The following is a 15,289-nucleotide window of genomic DNA, read 5'->3' as shown; positions in this document are numbered from 1 at the left end:
TACACCAGACCAGCATTTACTTCACAGTGACAACTCTTGCTGATGATAAGTATTTTTAAAGTATTTTGTAGATTTAAATTATGGTTATGGGCAGCATAAATATTACATCTGGAGTTAGACCTAACTCTACACCACAAAGTAACCAATTTAATAACTTGTAAGAATAGAGAAATTATTTTTTTGTTTACCTTATAAACAGTGCTCACCTTAAGTTCATTTCCAGTTTTATATAGTTGATCCTTGCAACTACTTGGTGGTCTTGTTGAATCAAGAGACAAAACAACCAAAGGTTTCTGGATTTTCAGAGAAGTCAATGCTAAGTCTTCTTTCACGTCTGCTTTTCTTTCTGGAATCCTGGGAGAGTTTGAAGCAGCAACACATTTCACTATCAATGGACGTGTTCGTATATAATTAACACTTGATGGTATTTTGTTACAATCCACTACATCATTTACAGATCCAGCTTCAGTTATGTTTCTTTGAGTAATGTTACAGTTTTCTAGAGAATATACTTTTGTAGTGTCAGAGAAGTTGAATAGTGATAAACAAGTAACTGCAAAATTTGTTGGGTCAGCTTCAGAAATGTTTAATGATGTAGCATCACATTTCATTCTAGCATTTTGTGATGCAGGTTCAGATATATTCAATGACATATTGTCACAACTCACTTCAGAATTTGTTAATGCAGTTTTAGATGAGTTTGATGGTGTAGTGTCACATTTCACTCCAAATTTTTTAAATTCAGCTTTAGATGACTTCACTGGTGTAGTGTCGCATTTCACACTAAAATTTGTTGATGCAGCTTCAGATGAGTTTACTGGTATAGTGTCACATTTCACACTAGAATTTGTTGATGCAGCTTCAGATGAGTTTACTGGTATAGTGTCACATTTCACACTAAGATTTGTTGATTTAGCTTCAGATGAGTTTAGTGGTATAGTGTCACATTTCACACTAGGATTTGTTGATTCAGCTTCAGATGAGTTTACTGGTACAGTGTCACATTTCACACTAGAATTTGTTGATACAGCTTCAGATAAGTTTACTGGTGTAGTGTCACATTCCACACTAGAGTTTGTTGATGCAGCTTCAGATGAGTTTACTGGTATAGTGTCACATTTCACACTAAGATTTGTTGACTTAGCTTCAGATGAGTTTATTGGTATAGTATCACATTTCACACTAGAATTTGATGATGCAGCTTTGAATGAGTTTACTGGTACAGTGTCCCATTTCACGCTATAATTTGTTGATACAGGTTCAGATGAGTTTACTGGTATAGTGTCACATTTCACCTCAGAAATGTTTGCAGTTTCTGATGAGTTCAATGGTGAAGCATCACATTTAACCTCAGAATTTGTCAATAATACAGATGAATTTAATGGTATGCTATTATAATTTATTTTTCTATTTGTTTCTGTAGAATCAAATAATTTCAAAGAAACTAAAGTACTTATACTCTGAGATGAAGTATATGTTTTATTCAAGTTCACTGAAGAAGAATATTTTGAACTGTAGGAATTCTTTGGTGAAGTGTTACATTTGGAAGTCAGTATTGGTAAAACATTTTTGCATTTTATAGATTTCATTTCTTGGTTTAATACTGTTTTTTTATCATTCAATACAGTTGAATGCTGTTTTTGAGGAACGCATAAGGAATAACTAGTTTCCTGCAACAAAGACACAGGGGTTTGCATGGAAACAGAATATTTTCCAGGTGACATAGAGTGAAAAGTTTCACATGCATCTAGAGACAAAGACTTGCTCTTTGGAAACAACCTGTCTTCTTTGTGCACCAAATGAGCTAGAAAATAAAACCAACAATATAGCTGACATTACTAAAAATAATCAATATAAAGAAAAAAAACAAAAAAGGGTATCAGTTTTAAGTTTTTATATCTTCTTTTAAAATCTTAATACAGGTGAATAAATTCCATCCAGCCCATACTTCCAAAAGTAATCCTAAAGCAGTTAAACTGTAACTTTTCAAAATATACATGTACCTGCACATAATTTGCAGATTATCAGTGAATATTAAAGGGTATTCATTCATGCACAAAATACCAGATTTTGTAATTAATTATTTATTCATGCATTTTTTTATTTTGTGATATTGACTATCCAATATGAATTAATTTGAATTACAAGATTAAAAACACTTATATGCATCATAAAGTTGTCAAATTTCACACACAAAATTTCCATAACTTCCTAATATCCTCCATATAATTTACATATTTTTTTAGAAAAAACTATATTTCATTTGCTACTTTCATTATTTATCTTTTCATTTGTTTGCTTGATTCTAATGACATTGTAACAATCATAGAAAAATAAGATATAGATATAAGTTATGCTTTTTCGTTCTAGAATCACTATAAATTATAAAATAAACCACAAATATTTAGTATAAATACCTAAAATCTTATAACATTTTACATATATAAACTTTTTTTTTGTTTTTTATTGACCTTTCAACAGTGTCTGACTAACATTACAAAAACTGAATGAAAGCACACATGCACTCATGTTACCATATACAGTTGTACTAAAACTGCCTTTACAAAGTGACTTGTCTTGACTGTCTTCTGGTAGATCCACTATTGCACAAAATAGTCACATTTTGATTATAACATACAAGAATATAAATTATTACCCTTTACAAATGAATTCTCAAATTTCAATTATTTTTCTTAAAATGTAGAACAGTAAATAGAGAAATATAAAAAACAATTATCTCTCCTAGTTATAAACTTTGTACCCATTTGCAGTTTGCCATAATTTGCTAAACCTTACCAAATTTTGCATGGAGAATGTAAAACAATAAAGTTTTTTATATATACATTTTAAAATTACAAAAAATTATAAATTACTATATAAACACCACAAAATTCCACAGATTTTCAGGCTTAGTAGTAAAGCTGTATCTGGGTTTGAAAAATTGTTATTACTAATGTATAATAGTAAAATTTGAATTATAATCTACAAGTTAATACTAAACTTATTTATATTCATTGATAAAATAGTAGTTCATTAAAATTTGGAATGTAAGCCTTTGACCTGTGACCACAGGAAGACCTGTATCAGTAGGGTTAATCTCATACAAAAGAAAATCTATAATAACAGCTACTTCATTTAACATGAAATGTAACTTTATATATTGCTCAATCACTGTATTCTTACATAATTTACAAAAGTAGAAAAGTTTATTAATGTTAACATTTTCTTGCTCTGTAAGCATATTTCCAACAGATACAGGCACACCACCATCTTTCTGGCAACTGATGATCCAGCACTTCCTTTAATCCAAAAAATATTACAAGAAGCTCCTTCAACCACCAGACTAGTTCACTGGGCAGCTGTATAAATGTAGATGGCATTGCATATGGAACACACTCTTTTGGGATGGGCAACTTACTAACATTACAGAATTTAATGTATCAGAGGAGAAAGAAGTTGTTCATGAATTGCCTGAGTATGCTAAATGCTTAATGGGGCCTGCTGCAAAGGGTATAGCAAGTAGGCTTAATGAAGAAAGTCTGACCAAGTGGATGAATGTTGACAAAGAAACACCTGTTGTTCATCACTATTTTGACTATGAAATTATGTATATCATTCTGAATCCTTATAAAAACAATGAAAGTGATGAAGATAAAACAGGTATAGCTGAAAGACTTACTCTGGATAATTGGGTTGACAGATGAAATAATCAGTGGGCAAGAGTAACGTACCTTCATGACTGAACAACAGCTAATGACATGATGAAACAGATGGTAATCCTGAGAGCCCTCAACTTCCAGACCTTTGTGGTTAGCTCTAAAATTCCAGTAAAATTCTAAAATTTGTCGCTTTGGATGTGGTACTACTGCAACATTCTTTGTAAGTATAGTAATTAATAAATCTTTTTCATTTACACTGTACTAATAAACCTGTATTATTTATACCTGTATTAAAGAATTTCATTAACAATTTAAAATTCACATTTGATATTTGTTCCATTTAAGTTTATAGCAGTCCATGGTGCTTTAGAGACACAGGAGGAATTTAATTAGTGGATCAGAGGTATATTGCTGAATTATTACTAATGTGACCTCTGCTGGTTGGGCAATGTTGCCAAAATCAGTGGTGCACCTATAATAAACCTTTCTTGATTAATGCTGCCACCTATTTGTACAATGTTAATTAATCACTAGCCTTGATGCTTCCATTTTAACATATCAGTATTACTTTAAGAATTATGTAAAGTGAAATTCCTTTTAATATACCGAAAAAGTTTTCAGAATTACCTGAAAAAAAAATCCATTTTAGCTTATCAACACAGTTTTCAAAAGTTAAATCTCATTTTACTAAACTAGCTTTTTTTTTTTTGTGTGCAAAATAACCTAAGTGGAATCCCATTTTATAAAGAGCTTTGTAAAGTAATTTAAGTCACTACAATTTGTCTTGATTAGTGATTCTATGTTGGCTTATCATAAAGGGCACTTCCAAAGAGCAGATGAACTTCAGATTCAAAAATAATATGTTGCAGACCAGGCATACTCTCCACCATTTTGGAATGGTGTCACATATATGGCCAGAAAGATGGAGGATCACATCCAAGTGGGAAAGAAATACGGAAGAAGAGGGAACTGAACCACATGGCATGTAACAAATTTAATCCCAGAAAACATAAAGTGGGTAAGATTAGAAAGGAGATGCCCTAGGAGGAGAGTGGCTAGAGCTTGATGGACAGTACATAGCAAGCCAACTACTTCTAAAACCTAAGCCGCTGGGAAACAACATCCATGTGAAGGTAGGAAAGAGGATCATACTGCAAACAAGCCAACTACAACCCAAAACTCAATCATCTGGTGAGGTTATGAAATATGATCATACCATCTTCATCTCAAGTCCATGAAACCAGAGGGAATCTTGTACCCTCTGATCCATGAGCAGGACAAAGGATAACAATAAAAGAAGCTGATTGATCAATCCAAGAATCCAACATATAAAAGACGTCTATATAAGATAAACCATCTAACTCAGAATTAAAATTACAGGCCCAGGCACAGTTATATCCTTGAAATAATAAGAACATCAAAGGATAACAAACCATAGTAACCTGCAAGTGCCTCCCATCATGACCCATGAACAGATGAAGTAACAAGAGTATAAACTACTCTCAACTTAATTGGTTTTACAATCATTTATACATATGTTAGGATGCCTCCATAGTCCACCACTCCAGAAATTTGGAACTGGAAAGCAGTAAAAACTCTCCAATTTCACTTGAGTAAAAGAGAGAAGAAAGCATGGAGGACAGTCTAAAGCAGGGATTGGCAACCTACAGCCCATCAGCCAAAATCATCTGGCCCTCAGTCCTCAAACAAAATATCACATCCACCTGGCCCATGGTAGTCCTAAAAAAGAATTCAAGTTTATAACTTAATGTGGCCCTCCATCTGCTCACATAGACTTTGACCCCTGTGTAGAAAGAGGTTGCTGACCCCTGGTCTAAAAGAACAATATCTGAGATAGTGCAATGGAAAATTACAAAACCCTGTTTTTAAAAGTAGATTCATTCAATACAAAGCTTGGCAAAGATAGACAGCTATTCCCTTCTGCTTTACCCTGGCAGTCCATGGGTAAGTATAGTATGAGATACGTAAGCTGACAAAGAAAACATAACATCAGGATAAATCTACAAGTGATCTTGTGAGACACCCCATTTCAGCAGTGTGTGTACTTTGGCCATGGAAATCATAATATATAAGTAAAAGTGGTATACAGTGTGAATTTGAATGATTGAATAATACAATATCACCACTGAACAGGAATTGATCCACACAATGAGCAGCAACAAACAGAAAGGAAGAAAGAAGTAACAAAATATAACTTAACCAGTCATAATCTCTCTGAAGTCTGAAAATATTATAATCCAATACAAATAGTGAGATATGAATGTATTAGTAGTAGTCCACATGCCCATGTTGAGAATTTCTTCCAAGGGATGATAAACATGAAATTCCAAAGAAAAGGTGTCTGATCTGATTAGAATACACCTGGAACAAAGTACAGAAAAAAAATTATAAAGAATAACCCCACTAAATTAAAATTTTAACATAACTGGTGAGGGTGGAAGGCAAAATATTGCAAACAGAGAATATCGGCCTAGAAGTAATGAGGCAGAAATGCAGGAATAAGCATCACAGGAGGAAGTTGTGTGGGCAATATAACAACAAAGAGCGTGTATAGGACACAGAAGTCTATTCAGATCAGACCAAAAATAAAAGTAAGAAATGAATGGAAGGAAAATGACTGAAAAAGAGGAGTGACCCTATCAACCCACTGAAGTTTTGTGAAAAAAAGATTGATCCAGATAAAGAATATATGTGAAACAATAAAGAATGCATGAGATGTCAATGGCAAATAAACCTGAACTCTGGTGTCCAAAGGTAAAGTGAGGCAGTAAAGGACCACAGTAACAACCAAATCCAGAAGAACAGCTCAGAAAGGTGAATAATTAATCCAGAAAGAATGCATCAATATGAAAAGAATAGGAGAGACAAACACTCCACAGTACTGGGAAAATGAAAAGTGAGGGACAAGGCAGCCTGATAACATGCAACTGAGGAGACAAAAATCCCAAGTACCGGACTCTGCAATATGAGGAACAGTGTCAAGTATGTAAGAATTCCTTGATCCAAAGACCAACAGTGGAAAGCATTTCATTTATGTTGATAAACCTCCCTAGGAGAATGGCAAATAAAACGAGCTAGAAAAAAAGCCACTCATTGAGACAAACTGGATTTCTTTACCAAAGACAAGATAAGAAGACAAGAAGGGCTAACTGACACACCAGTAACCATGACTGATGAGCAGTGTGTCAAGTAAGTAAGAACTCCTTGACTCAAAGATCAACAGTGGAAAGCATTTCATTTATGTTGATAAACTTTCCCAGGAGAATGGTGAATAGAACAAACTAGAAAAAAAAGCCACTCACTGGGACAAACTGGACTTCTTTACCAAAAACCAGATAAAAACCAGGCATGAAAATAGAGGACAGGAAGGGCTAGTTCACACACCAGCAACCACGACTGATGAAGAAGCCCCCCCCCCAGGTACCACAGTGGTATGTATACAGACTTGTACTTCTATAAACCTGGTTTGTGTATCTTTGTGCTTAATTCCAAATAATCAAGGAAGAGCTACTTGACATGCCTATAACCAAGACTGATGAAGAAGCCCCCCCCAGTAGAACAATTGTATGTCTACAGACTTGTACTTCTATAAACCAGATTTTGATACCCATGGGGGGCAGAGCACAGATAGCTCATTGGGTATCTTTTTACTGAATTCCAAATAATCAATCAATAATCAAATGATAAAGAAAGTATAGAGTAAGAGGTAATAGAAGGGTAGCTAGAAGCTGGAGTAGACATGGGAACCACCACTGAGCCAGCCAGAAAGAAGCAATCAGAAGAACCTGACACAGAGCAGCCTGGATAATTGAAACCACCCTGAGAAGAAGGCATACAGGTATTTGTTGGTCCAAGACTGACTGAAACATATATAGCTGGAGCAATAGATTGAAGAACTGAAGACCAAAACAGAGGCAATCTGGTGTTGATGGACATGGCAAATGCCTCAATGTGAGGAGTACCCCACTAAGAAACAAAAGGACTGAGAAACAACTCTTGGATAGACTGTAGGAACAGGAATTACAATCCTCAAAAAGATTCAACACACATGGAACAAAACATATAATGACATGAATATCAAATGTGCGGCCCAAGAAAAAAATGATCTAAAGTATTAAAACATTGGGGTCGAGAACACATATGACCTTGATGATGGAGGTAAGCAACCACTGTAAAATTATCAGAATGGATCATTACCAGACAATTCCTGGTCAGATGGAGAAAATGAACCAAAACACGATCTACAGGCAGAAGTTCCAAAATGTTTATCTGTGAATAACTACTGCCCCCCAGCTCTGAAGGGACACATTTATGATAATGTGATCTTTATAGAGTTAAAAAGACCAATGGCCCTTAAAAATTTAAAAACACAACTGAGGTGGACAGTGTCGCCATCACAAAGACACTGACTAATCTCAAGGGTGAACCCATGGTAAAAATATGTTTAAAATGGTGCTGTTGCTCTCAATCATAATGACAGTATGACAGTAAAACATGGGCTATTGAGACCTGAGTGTCACACAGGCCACACACTGGTGCATCAGGATCAGATAAAAGAAAGCAATGAGTTAAACTGTGAACAATGCATAGCCTAACCAAAACAACTTCCTCCTCCTGATCCTTATGTAAGTAAGACGGCCAAAGAATAATACATAAACGTGGAGAACTGAAAGCTCCATCAAACAAAATCAAATAGCATAAGGTTGAGCCTGACTGAAATGAATGAAGAAAAAAACAACCAAATGGACAAGATACTGGGTATGCAAAAGGAAGGAATTCATCAATTTCATTAACCAGCCTACATGAGCCACCTGCTGGAGCAGCCAATGTGTATGATGGGCTGACTCTGTTCAGAATGAGTTAACAGTAACTTGTCATCCATGTAATGATAGAAACACAATCCTCGAGTATGTAAGTCACAAGTAAATGCTTTGACTTCCAGATCAAAAACATACAAGGCTGAAGCAAGCCTGAATGGAAGTACTCAAAACTGATAAACCACCCCACAGTGAAAAAGATACCAGGATAAGCAAGTAAATATTTGCAACACACACCTGGAGCAAAAGCCCACAATAAAGCAGGGTAGAATCAGAAAATGACTGAGGTGAGACAAGTCTATCACAAGTTTCCAGTCTCTCAGTTTTGTGCCTGGTTTTTGAATAAATTTGGTATTAATTGGAATGTTTTAATTAAACATAAAAATTCTAAAAGCAGATAAAGGTAACGCTATAGTCATAATGAACACGAATGAATACATCCTAAAAATGAATAACATCCTATCAGACACGAACAAATTTAAACCAATACACACAAATCCAACAAAGACACACGAGACGCAACTGAACAAATTACTACTACAAATGAAAAAAGCCAACACAATTTCACAAACACTTTATTCCTACCTACGTAAAACCGACTCACGCACACAGCAAATATACGGCATCCCCAAACCTCATAAACCAGATTGTCCATTACGACCAATAATGTCCACATATGAATCGTTTAATTACAATCTTGGTAAATACATAGCATGGGCATTCTCCAAATATGTAACATCAGCCAGCTCATTCATCAAAGACTCTTTTAATTTCAAGTCTAATCTAAATCAACTTAATCATAATGCCTTAATGGCCAGTTTCAATGTTATATCCCTCTTTACAGAAGTTCCAACCACTGAAGCCTGCAAGATAGCCTTAGAACTCTATATCCGAGACCCTAACCCAACTATAGACATTCCCAGTAACCAGTTAGCAACCCTCATAGAATTCACCACGATGAAGACAAACTTCATGTTCAACAACCAAAACTATATACAAACAAATGGCCTAAGCATGGGCAACCCAGTATCACCAGTTCTAGCCAATATTTTTATGACACAAGTTGAAACACAAGCAATTAACACAGCATTACATCCACCACCATACTGGTACAGATATGTAGATGACACGGTTGCAGGATTCAAATCTACAGAACACACACTTAATTTTTTCAATCACATTAACTCTATACATCCCAACATTAACTTCACATGTGAACAGGAAGAAAGCAATCAAATATCATTTCTTAACCTCAAAATTACAAGAACCGACAAACAATTCAAAACAGAAATCCACCGAAAAATCACCCATGCTGGACTATACATTCCTTGGGACTCAGCACATGAAACAAAACAAAAACTCAACATACTAAGAAACCAAATAAACACAGCCATAAAACTATGCTCACCAGATAAAATTAACGATGAATTAGACAAAATAAAACAATACTTCATCAACATCAATAAGTTTCCTCCACAAACCGTAGAAAACATTACACGCACACACCTAGACAGAAAGCAAAATCAACCAATAAAATTAAATATATCTCACGAATCAAAAAATCACGAAACCATATACTGCTGTATACCATATATTCCTGACATCAGCAGACAAATAACCAACATTTGGCAAAAACTAGTAACAAAATATGACATTCCAGTTAATACCAAATTTATTCAAAAACCAGGCACAAAACTGAGGTCTATACTATGTAAAAACTACACTGACAAACACCATACCAACATTATTTACAAAATACAATGTGATAACTGCCACAACTTCTGTATTGGAGAAACAAGTAGAAAAATGGAAACCAGATTCAAAGAACATAAAAAGTCACCTTCACACGTTTTCGAACACTGCAAGTCAAATAAACACAACATAACCATAGAAAACACTTAAATACTAAATAAAGAAACAAACATAAACAAACGCAAAATTAAAGAAGCCTTACAACAACTTAAACTCAAAATAAACCAATATAAAGAAACGCCTTTATACCTATATTAATATAATAAAATAAATAAAATTATATATTCAAACATCTTACACCGCCCTCTACATTCCGACACGCAGTTACACAACCCCTTTCAAACATGTGGTCAGCTTCCGGTCAGTTACCTCTTTCTTTGTGAACCTGACGATGACCGAAGAAGGTCGAAACGTTGTTCGCTCTTCTATGTAAAATATTTTCTCAACCCAAACGAGACGTTTTTGCATATAAAAAAGCTAACAGACAGTTTCGATGACTGGTTAAGACAGATTTGCTACTGTCTTGGACAAATGTTGACCATTAGTAGGTTCCCAAGTCAATGGGAAGGAAATGATAACCTGAGAAAGAGGAGGGAAATAGAAACTGTAGGACAAGTTCCTTGGATAAAACCCAGATAACCCATAGTTCTGTGATGAATGACTGAGAAATTAATTAAAAGATAAATTAACTATATACAGATGCAAAAAAATAATAAAATTTCTCATCAATATGTAAACAATTTACATTAATAAATTCAAACAACATGAAGAGCACACACAAATGTCTTGATTTCAGTATTGCTAAATGAAAAGTGACAGTTTGGTAGAATTAAATAGAGGGAGTCATATGCATCAAGGTAGTGTGTGTTATTTTTACTGGTGGAGAGTTGCCACGTGATGATTTGCATGAGACACATTGGAATCAGTTGATTCCAGATGAGTAAGGAAATCTTGTGACATGCACAATAAATTTTTTCTATCTATATGTGCAGAGCTAATGTACTATATCAGAAATTGAGAACTACCAGAACTTCCAGATTTTGTAAAATAGCATAAAATGTGAAAGAGATATCTAAACTTGCTTGTTTTGAAGAACAGCACATACTAACAATCCTACCTGAATTTCCAACTTTTTCAAAACAAGATGTTGAAGTCGTTCCTAATAAGCAACTAGACATGGACTGCAGCTGAAAATTAAAAAATATAAATTGCAAACACCTCAAAATAATAACAAATAATAGGAGCCTCTTTATTAAATAGCTACAAAATGTTTAACTACACACTGAAATACAAGAGTTTATAATTCCTTAAGTAGTATTACCCTTACCTATGCATACTGCTATTGTACCATATATCAGAATTGCTGTCTTAGCTATGAGATAATGTTCTGGTTAATTGTTGTTCTTTGCAGAAATATTTTAAATTGGTTGGTTAGTTTGGTGTTTTATGGGGCAAAGCAAATAGGTTATCTGAGACAAACATCTGGTAAAAAGTTAAAGCATTAAAATTCATAAAAGGAAATTAAGGTAAAACAAGTCAAAGCTTAATTTTTGAATTAAAAACAAATAGTATTAAATCCAATTTTTACATGGTCTACAGCAGTAAGAGAAAAACTACAGTAATACAAGTTGTAAATGACTTTCTGTAGCATAACTGTAATTATCATAACTCGCCAAGATGACTAACAGGTAGTTCAAACAACAGCATTAGTCACTTGAAGTTGGCCTTTCCAGTCCTGGTTTTGAGTTATTTGACATCATGGCCACTTCCAATCTCAAATCAAACTAGATGAACTGTGATTCTTAAATGGAAATCACATTAAAAAGGGTCTAATGTATAAATTAAGAAACTTAAATAACATTAAAAAATTAACAGCCTTTAAAAACCTGAAAACATTTCCTAGGTGGACAGTGTCACCATCACTAATAACATTGTCTAACTTTACGAATAAACCTTGGAACAAAATATGTTTAAAATAGTGCCATCATTGAGAGTCATAACGACAGCAAGACAGTAAAACACGGCTTATTGTGATCTGAGTGTTACACAAACAACACATTCGTGCATCAATCCCAGATAAAAGAAAACAATGAGTTAAAAAACTGTGACCAATGTGTAGTATAGTTACGATAACTTCCTCTTTCCTATCCTTACAGAAGCAAGATGCCCAAAATCCAATATAGGGTTTTATTTGGAAAAGCTTGTTTTGACGTTGCTCACTTCAAGTTGACTGCCAACTGGCATGGAGTTGATCCTTGAATACAGAACCATAGTCCACATACAGAACAGGCACAGCAGTGATAGTGCCAAGGCAGATAGATTTAGCTGCAATGTCAGTGAGCTCATTCCTGCAAATACCAACGTAGTCCAAAATCCAGAAAAACTAGATGTTAAAGAGAAATGAGCCAGTCAGTTTTGAATATCAATGAGAACAGGATGTGAACTAATATGAAGCAATTCCTGAGCCAGTAGAGAACTAAGTGAGTCAGTATAAATAATGAAAACTGAGTACTGCTTAGCTTCTATGTGATTCAGGGCAAGAATAATGGTGCACAGTTCAGAAGTGAACACAGAAGCTGCAGAGAGGATACTGCATGCAAACACCAAACCACAATAAACCATGGCAGCGCCCACACAGTTACCTGATTTTAAAACATTTGAATAAATAGGAATGGAAGGATGATTCAAAAGAAGTTCAGCAAATAACAAACAGTAATTGCAATTGGGAGTGTCAGCTATTCTCAGATGACTTAAAGAGAGGTCACATTTGGGAACTCTAATAAGCCATAATGGGATGGACTGGCCAGTAGAGACAGCAGTGTTATCAAAGGACAGACCCAATTCACCCAACTGCACCTGGATAAGAAGGCCATAAGAAGCAATGGCAGATTGTCTGTTCTCAAAAAGCATGACCCACTGAGGAAGGAAAACATAACCGCAGGTGGGACACTTTGATCGAGAAGGAAGTTTTGAAGCATATAGTAAAGACTTGCAAACAGTGGAAGTGCAAAGAAGGTCCATGAGACTATGTGTATAAGCTCTAAACAGGGGAAGTGCAGAACTCCCCGGCACAGAACCGAAGTCCCTGATGAATGGGGTCTAGCATCTTTAAGGCCGAGGTCCTGGTAGAGCTATAGACCAATTATCCAAAGCCTAGTTTCAATTGCATAAGAGTACGATATATCTTTAGTACAGAACATCAATCTGCTCCCCAAGTGGTGGAAAAGAACACGAAGGATGTTCAGTGATCTTGTACATTTGACTCATAACTGCTTGATGTGTGGTATAAAGGTCAGCTACAGTCAAAGATAAACACCAAGAACTTTCTCTCAGGGACCACAGGCAGCACAACTTCACCAATAAGTAGTTCAGGATCAGGGTGAATACCCTGTTGACAGCAAAAGTGCATGCAAACAGTTTTAGAAAAGTTAAAGCTGTTTGCTGTGGTCCACTTCAGTAAGTGATTGAGGGCAGTCTGTAACTGCCGCTCAATATACCTCATGGTCAAAGACTGATATGAGATGCGAAAGTCATCAACATAAAGCCCATTTGCTACAGTAAGAGGGAGTTGTTCAGTGATGGCATTAATTTTTTACTGAAAAGTGTGACACTCAAAACACAGCCCAGAGGAACTCCAAGTTCCTGTAGAAAAGCTGGGAAAGTGTTGAACCCAAACAAACTTGGAATCACCTGTCCATTAAAAAATGTTTAAGAAAAATGGGTAAATGGCCACATAATCCATATAAATGAAGGTCTCTCAAAATGTCATACCTCAATGTCAAAGAATATTCATACAAGATGTTGTAACTTGAGAAAGGCCTCTCTGATTGATGTTTCAAATCAAATCATGTGGTCTATGGTGGAGTGCTGTCATTGGAACCCACACTGGGTGGGCAAGGGGATGTTGTTTGATTTGAGGAATCAAACAAGATGAGCATTAACCATCTCTCTAAGGTGTTACAGAGACAGCTCATCAAAGAAATTGGACAGTAGTTTGAAGAAATCTTGGGATCCTTCCCAGGCTTAGAGAAAGGTAGGACAATAGCCTGGTGCCAGGCATGAGGAAAACAACTCTCCTGCCAGATCCGATTAAAAACAATCAGCATCTTGTAGTATATATCATCAGGTCTGACCAATGTACTGTTAGACTGAAGAATGGCCAATTTGAGTTCCACCAATGTAAAGGGACAATTATAGTCATAGAGACAATCAGTTCGAAAGGGAAGAGGTGATCGCTCTGCCGAAGTCTTGATGGCTAAGAAGGTGAAAGATGAAGCAGAAGTGCTAGATATCCAGCAAAAGCTTTCATCTAAAGTACTGGTGATTCTCCAGGTATCAGCTACTTCCTAGCCATCAGAGAGCAAGAACAAGATCAAGAGAAGGACAGAATCATATTGCTCACTGACCTTTCAAATCTTGTCCCATATTACTTTTAAACTGGTAGTAGAAGAGATGCTGGTTGTGAACTTAATTCAAAAGTCCTTCTGGCTTTGACGTCTCACCCACCGAACATATGCACAGACCTGCTGGAAAGTGATGCAGTGCAAGGGTGTGGGATACCAACGTAAAGTATCCTAGACCCATTTTTGAGCCTTCCATGCCATGTAGCAGGCAGGATACCACCATGGAGGGGGATATCGTGGTAAACGTGTCAAGGTTTTTGAAATACATTGAGCAGCTGCTTGTATAATACAGTCAGTGACTGCTGCCACACAATCATCTATTGATGACTTACAGATGATGACAGGATCAAGTTTTGCAAGAGCAGTGAAGGAGAGCCAGTTTGCCTGATCCAACTTCCACCGGGGCACATGGGTCATGTGGCATCGACCACGGCCAGTCTCTCTCAAAATTATAGGAAAATAATCACTGCCTCATGGATTATTGTCAATACTCCTTGAAACGTGGGAGAATAGCAAAGGGGAGCAAATTGAGAGATCGATAGCAGTAAAGGACTGACAAGGTGCATGAAAATAAGTAGAACTGCTATTGAAAAGAAAAAAGTTGTAACCAGAGAGCATATGCTCTACAGAGCGAACC

The 15,289-nt window shown here is 35.7% G+C and overlaps 1 protein-coding gene across 3 annotated transcripts in view; it reads right to left on the bottom strand.

Annotated features, from left to right (window-relative positions):
- Positions 1-15,289, bottom strand: part of LOC143250580 (uncharacterized) — a 92,450-nt gene that overhangs the window by 67,346 nt on the left and 9,815 nt on the right. For all 3 annotated transcript variants that reach the window (XM_076501362.1, XM_076501363.1, XM_076501361.1), the window contains exons 3-4: positions 11,367-11,436; positions 207-1,804 (exon numbers count right to left, since the gene is read on the bottom strand). In XM_076501362.1, the coding sequence (XP_076357477.1) occupies positions 207-1,804; positions 11,367-11,436 (1,668 nt within the window). The remainder of the gene's footprint in view (positions 1-206; positions 1,805-11,366; positions 11,437-15,289) is intronic.

Source organism: Tachypleus tridentatus, chromosome 5, assembly GCF_004210375.1.
Source record: "Tachypleus tridentatus isolate NWPU-2018 chromosome 5, ASM421037v1, whole genome shotgun sequence".
NCBI classification, from domain to species: Eukaryota; Metazoa; Arthropoda; class Merostomata; order Xiphosura; family Limulidae; genus Tachypleus; species Tachypleus tridentatus.
The sequence above is the reverse complement of the archived record's forward strand: the minus strand, read 5'-3'. Positions and strand labels throughout refer to the sequence as shown.